General features: G+C 29.2%; 1 protein-coding gene across 2 annotated transcripts in view; it reads right to left on the bottom strand.

Moving 5' to 3' along the window:
* The window catches only part of LOC137638290 (platelet glycoprotein V-like), a 26,906-nt gene that overhangs the window by 19,231 nt on the left and 175 nt on the right, over window positions 1-7,500 (bottom strand). Inside the window, exon 1 of one of the 2 annotated variants that reach the window (XM_068370356.1) lies at window positions 7,449-7,500. This exon is cut by the window's right edge and continues 175 nt beyond it. Coding sequence is in view for 1 of the 2 variants with exons in the window: in XM_068370355.1 (XP_068226456.1) it covers window positions 6,997-7,095 (99 nt within the window). In the remaining variant the exon portion in view is untranslated. Of the gene's footprint in view, window positions 1-6,996; window positions 7,143-7,448 lie in introns of those variants that run through there. The other variant, XM_068370355.1, reaches the window with a different exon arrangement.

The following is a 7,500-nucleotide window of genomic DNA, read 5'->3' as shown; positions in this document are numbered from 1 at the left end:
GCCGTAAAATATATCATCAATGTAATTAACAGCAAAAAACACAGCCCTTTGAAAAGCTTGATCCTGCGCGTGATGATAGTGGCAGTCGGGGTGTTGGTTACGACGGCATTAACCACTGATTACGAGCGTACCTAAAAATGACTGTCTGGTAGTTAATGGCTGGAGAGGTCTTTGAAAACACGGACGACGTTCCACTTTATACAGAGTGATTGGAGTACGTAGAGATTGGCCTCTGGAAAGGTTTAAAGTGGAAGAGACTGAGAGATGATTAGTCGAGTGTCTTGTCCCTGAAGCCAAGTGTCTCTTCATATCGCAATTCATCATAAGACCGACAGAGCAGATAGAAGACTTCTGGGCTTATGCTACGGAAGGTAATTGACTTTGTCATCTTTATAATTATTCTAATTTGTGGTATTGATGTTTGAGGAAGTTTTGCATCTTTTATCTAATTGTGAGAGGAAACCCGCCTAGTATGGGTGGCCTAACGAGTACAGATTTGCCGATCATGGCAATACGGAAACCCTTTCACCACATTGAAGTGTTTGTGCGTATTTGTATCAGTAAACAAAATGAACCAAACCCATGTGACTGCAACAATACGAAGAATAATTGAAAGCCACAAAACCTACTGGACCAAGACAAACGTGATCTAGAATGACACACATGCATATTTTTAAGCAAATTGTGTAAAAAGAAAAAAAAAGATAGTAATAATTATTCCCACTGCGTACTCTACCCTTCTCCAACCCTTCTTTGTTGACCCTTTTCATGAATTATCTTTTTAGGGCATGTTTTGTTTTAAAATCAAGACCTGAATAGGTCCTTTTAGTCGTGTTTTTTCATGAATTATCTTTTCTAGGGCGTCTTTCGACTTGAAATCATGAGTTGAATAGGTCCTGATAATCTACCAACTTTTCAAATCAACGTAATACATCAGGAGGGAAAATCCGGTCATCTGTTATGTTCCTGAGACTCTTGTTATATAGGAATATATTTGTTTGTTTTACGCCTGTTGCTATCTTTCTTTTGTCACCTGTTAGGCATCCAGCCTTCTAGTAACATTGTTTTTGATGGCCCAGTTTAAAGCTCCAAAGGTCACTCATGAATGGCAGAGGAAAAGGACAGGGCAATGGAAACTGACATTATTTAAGGCATTTGACGGAATATCGCGCTTCCAATATCAATAGTTAGAGGAGAAAAGTATTGAAGGCATAAATGTTTCTATCTTTTGCATTACATATTATTCATTCCCTATCTGGCGCTTGAGGATATTTATGAAATTGAAAAATGAGGAAATTTGCAAGCATTTCTGAAGTATTCATATATTTACAACTAGCAGCAAAACTTCTTTCTATGTAGTATGGGGTAATGTTTAGATATTATGTATGTATGTATGTATGTATGTATATATGTAATTATGTATGTATAATTGGAGTGAAATCAATTTAATCTATAACAATGAAGTAAGTTCCCTTCCGATTGTAAAGAAAGTACCATCATAGTATTGTAGGAACTTTTGGATATATTTGGCCTTAATCAAGAGAAAAAGAACATTGGAAACAGTCCGTTATCAAGAGATATCTTGGGTATCAATGATAGAAATTTCTTGTCCCATCTTTATACTTCATGAACTTCATGAACCATAATAATTTATCCTTATGTATGTTATTATCGTGTTTAAATATATGTATATATATATATATATATATATATATATATATATATATATATATATATATATATTTATATATATACATATATTTGTATATACATATATTTGTATATATATATATATATATATATATGTACATATATATAGTATATATACATACATACAGTATATATATATATATATATATATGTGTGTACATATATATATATATATATATATATATATATATATATATATATATAGTGTTTTGCACAGTGATCAATCTATAACGAAACTAAAGGATAAAAAAAATAAATTGAAAACTATATTTATCGATAAAAAATGCCTAAAAATTTATGATAATACTGACTACACAATGCATTATTCTTTCAAGAATACTTTCCCAAAGAAGGTAAACTGGGGTAAATTAATGTTTAAATAACACATCATCAAATCTTCATGTTTTAGAGAATGAATTAATTGTTGCAGTTTTAAAAGTATTAACGATTGATCTATAAGACTATTCTAATGCTAATATAAATCTAGTGACACATATCACTGGAATTGTATAAATTAATTATTGATATATAACTTATTAAAAACATTGTTCTTAATAATAGATTGAAGTATCAATTTATAATACAATAAAAACATCGTTCTTAATAACATAATAAAGTATCAATATATAATACATTCCTGACCCCACTTGTTCTTTTTTTTTTTTTCAAGAAATCCCTTGATAACGAAGTAATCTCATTAACTGAGGAAATCACAAATTAAAATAAAAAAGATAAGAAATGACGTATCGATAATATTAGAGCCAAGTTTGAGCTATGATATTTGACTTACGTCATATTTTCATTCATGATTTTTCCATGAGACAATGATTAAACTACGTCCGTATACTTTAGAAAAATATGTTATGTTCTAAAGCTATTATATATTCAAGAAATAATAATGGAAACAAATATAAATAAAATGAATTATGTATATATATACGTATAAATACAATTCGTTTTTCTAGCCTACAACCAGCGAGTTTAATCGACATTTCCGACAGTGCCAAACGCCAGACAGAAACAAATTGATGAATATACTTCCACGAACGTTATTAACATTCCCAAGAGGGCAAATGGCTGCACAATAAACAGAGTAGGAGATATTCCAAAAAAGAAACAAAAAAGTTTTTTAGTTCTGTTTCTTTCGCCTCCTGTACTTAGTCATCTTTTGTTCTCTGGCAGACCTCTGAAGCGTCCATCGATTTGTGCATATTGGCGAGTAAAAAATTTTTTTTTTTTCATTTAAATTCTTTCGAGCAATTTTTATTCTGGGTGTAGATTGAAGTGATGTTTCAGAAAAGCGAATGGGAATGGCTTATACGTGATATTGGTTATAACAGTTATCTTTGTATAGAAATATAAGTACTTATAAGTTCTATTGCTTGAGGGTACACTCGGGCATAATATTCTAATTTATATCTCTTCCTCTTGTTTTTTGAAGTTTTAATTGTTCATATAAGAAAGATTTATTTTAAATCTGTTAGTATTCTTAAAACATTATTTTGATTGTTGATTACTTCTTTTGTTGCTTATTTATTTCCTTATTTTCTCTCCTCACTGGGCTATTTGCCATATTGGAGCCATTGGGCTTAATAGCATCTTCCTTTTCCAAATAGGGCTGTAGCTTAGCAAGTAATAATAAAGATACTAATGATAATAATAATAATTGAAGGTGATTCTACTGTAAAGGTATGACAATATTTCTATCAATGTTGGTGATAATGATAATCACAAAAACGGCACAAATAATAATAATAATAATAATGAGAAGAAGAAGAAGAAGAAGAAGAAGAAGAAGAAGAAGAAGAAGAAGAAGAAGAAGAAGAAGAAAATGAGTCATAGTCGTTTCACATTGACACAGGTATTTTTTTTTTTTATTTATCTCTGTGATATTAATCCATAACTTCTTTCATTCTTCTTCTGTTTCTCCCCACCTGTCTGTTTACTGCCATTCTGTGTGGAACAGCCGAAGGGGGTTGGGGTATTGGGAGAGGGGTCACCTTCCCTATTTCCTATTCCGTTTCCATCTCATCCTTCCCTATTTCCCTTCCACGTATCCTGTTTTCACGCCAATTTCCCCAAGACTCCTTTCCCTCAATCTGGCTAATTTTCTTCCCGTCTCTGTCACACAAAAGTTTCGTTACCTCGGCAACACCCGAAGTTCTGTCAATAGTTCATTCTTTAGCCATTTTGCCTCTCATGATTTTATCAAACTTTTTCATATTTTCATTTTAGAGCTATTATTCTTGAGCTAGTTTTTCCTTTTTTTGAGTTTATGATTTTTTTTTTATTTTTATTTTAGACATTATTCTTTAGCTCGTTTTCCTTTTATGAGTTTAATATTTTTTTTTTTAGATTTTAATTGTAGGTCCATTATTCTTTAGCTAGTTTTTCCTTTTATGAGTTTATTAAACTTTTTTATATTTTTATTTTGAAAGTAAGAATTTTATATAAGATCAGTGAGGTTTTTTTGCTATAGTTATTTTACCCCTCTTTGGCTGATTTACTTTTTTATCTACCTTTTTTTCAAATAATTCCATATAAGACCAATAACATTTTACATTTTGTATTTACTTTCATTTTATTTGCTCATTGGTTTATTTACTATTTCTCCCAAAAGAGGATTTTATCTAGTCCTGGGTAGTGCCATAACCTGTGTACCATGGTCTTCCACTATCTCTTGGGTTAGAGTTCTCTTGCTTCAGGGTACTCTTGAACACACTATTCTATCTAATTTCTCTTCCTCTTGTTTTGTTAAAGTTTTTACAATTTATATAAGAAACATTTATTTTTATGTTTTTACTGTTCTTGAATATTTTATTGATTCTCGTTTCCTTTCCTCAATGGGCTATTTTCCCCGTTGGGGTCCCTGGGCTTATAGCATCCGGCTTTTCCAGCTAAGGTTGTAGCTTAGCAAGTAATAATAATAATAATAATAATAATAATAATAATAATAATAATAATAATAATAATAATGATAATAATTATATCCACCAATATATTTCCAAACTGACATCAAATGGCTATGAATAATTATCCCAATAAAGTAATCGAGAGATTAAATTCCTTTTAATTTTCCATTTCAATTACACTTAAAATGTAATCTACGTTCTTATTCATTTTTACTTTCTTATTCATTTTTACTTTATTAATCATTTTTACTTTCTTATTCATTTTTACTTTCTTATTCCTTTTCATTTATTCATTTTACTTTCTTATTTCTTTTTACTTATTCCTTTTTACTTTCTTATTCCTTTTTACTTTCTTATTCATTTTTACTTTATTAATCATTTTTACTTTCTTATTCGTTTTCATTTATTCATTTTACTTTCTTATTCGTTTTCATTTATTCATTTTACTTTCTTATTTCTTTTTACTTATTCCTTTTTACTTTCTTATTAATTTTTACTTTCTTATTCATTTTTACTTTATTAATCATTTTTACTTTCTTATTCATTTTCATTTATTCATTTTCATTTATTCATTTTACTTTCTTATTTCTTTTTACTTATTCCTTTTTACTTTCTTATTTCATTTTTACTTTTTAATTCATTTTTACTTTCTTATTCATTTTTACTTATCCATCTTTACTTTCTTATTCATTTTTACTTATCCATCTTTACTTTCTAATTCATTTTTCCTTATCCATCTTTACTTTCTTATTCATTTTTACTTATCCATCTTTACTTTCTTATTCATTTTTACTCTCTTATTCCTTTTTACTTATTCATTTTTTGTTGTTGTTAGCCTTTTATTACACTGAAAACTTACTCTTTGTACAATTCAAACTAGCAGCGAATGTCTTTTTATGTCAAAGACGCTGACATAAGTTTCTTTTTATAATTTAGTTACAAAAGATATATTCAATATTGTTACCGTTCTTAAAGTATGTTATTCAAATCGTTTAATAATAATAATAATAATAATAATAATAATAATAATAATAATAATAATACTTATTTCCTTTCTTCACTGGGCTATTTTTCCCCTTAATAATAATAATAATAATAATAATAATAATAATAATAATAATAATTTGTCGTGTGACAAAACCATAAGAATGATCATCTACTCTGCACTATAGCAGAAATATCCCACCTACGATTTCTTTCTTCTCTCTATTAGAATAAAATTTATATCTCCCTTCGTGTCTCTCTTTCATATCATTAACTGCATTTATTTATCTTAATGATTCACACAATTATACGTACTGATCTTCAGCTCTCTCTCTCTCTCTCTCTCTCTCTCTCTCTCTCTCCTTCCTTTGTACTCTACTTTCACATAACGTATCCCTCTACATACATAGTCGATAACACAACATGAACTAAGATTTAATTAACGTACAGATGGATACAGGAGTTCTTGGAATACTCTCTCTCTCTCTCTCTCTCTCTCTCTCTCTCTCTCGCTTATAAAAGTAGAGGACCACTCTCTCTCTCTCTCTCTCTCTCTCTCTCTCTCTCTCTCGCTTATAAAAGTAGAGGACCACTCTCTCTCTCTCTCTCTCTCTCTCTCTCTCTCTCTCTTTGGGGACATCCTCTAAAAGCATAAAATACAATTCTCTCTTTAATTGAATTCATATTTTTCTTAGAGAAAACTTTTCTTGACAAAAATGAAAAAGTTTTCTTGACGAGAAATTGAAAAGAGCTTTTCACAAGAAAACACTATTTATTGTAAATTGAAAATTTTGAAAACATTTTCTATAAATCATACGATAAAATTCAATTTCTGGTTAACCAGAAGGGCATTATCATTGACGAAAATAGTGATAATAATAATGATGATTATGATAATAATACTAATTAAAAATTAAAACTTATAATGATGATAATGAATTTCCGCTTCAAGATTGCAGTATCGTCCAAGTAATGGTTTAGATTTTCCAGGAAATGTTTTATTTCATCATTAACAGAAATAATGAGGGAAAATAAGACAATTTTTCTTGTTTATTCCTCGTGTAGTCATCATAAATTTTAAGAATTATTTGCAAGTTTCTGGGTAAACATCAACATCTATTACTAGAAAAAAAAATTAATATCTATCAAATTTATAATCATCTTTCAGAAAGGAGGTTCTGCATCGTAGGTCTTACTAATAATAATAATAATAATAATAATAATAATAATAATAATAATAAACTCCCCTATATAATAAAGAGAAAGGTTGTACTTATGTATTTATGTATGTGTTATATATATATATATATATATATATATATGTACACACACGAGTGCCTGCTGCCTTCGATAACGAAGTGTCTCCTCCTCAAAACGTGGGATTAATTACCAGATTCTCTAATGCTATATGTTGCTTTGAAAGATTGAGGTTACTTGTATATCTCTCATAATATAGAAGTCTCTCTCCTCCAAGTGTCCCTAGGGTCATCCATGTTCTAGTGATAATCTACTATCACAGTTATGCAGAAGCTTTATTTTGTGGCTTTGTGTAATAGAATCTCTCTAAAGTGCCAGTCAAGATTGGGGAAAGAATTGCCATGTCATCTGAAATCACAAAGTATTATTTATTGTAATTTTAATAGGTGAATAAATGTCGGTGGACCTTATTCTTTGAAAACTAACTTAATAATAGAAAACAATTAAATAAATTAACAAGCACTTCATTTCAAATCATGCCGATTTCGTATATAACTAGCTATGAATAATAAAGAGCTTCAGATAGATAATAACAACCGGACGAATTTAAAGAAATTATAGCTTATTTAAAAGTTGGGAACTTACAAACACATCTATTTTGACGCTATTGTGATATTTTATATTCTATATACATAAC

The sequence above is a fragment of the Palaemon carinicauda genome, chromosome 3 (genome assembly GCF_036898095.1).
Source record: "Palaemon carinicauda isolate YSFRI2023 chromosome 3, ASM3689809v2, whole genome shotgun sequence".
Lineage (NCBI taxonomy): Eukaryota > Metazoa > Arthropoda > Malacostraca > Decapoda > Palaemonidae > Palaemon > Palaemon carinicauda.
Note: the sequence above shows the minus strand (reverse complement) of the source record. Positions and strands in the feature narration are given on the sequence as shown.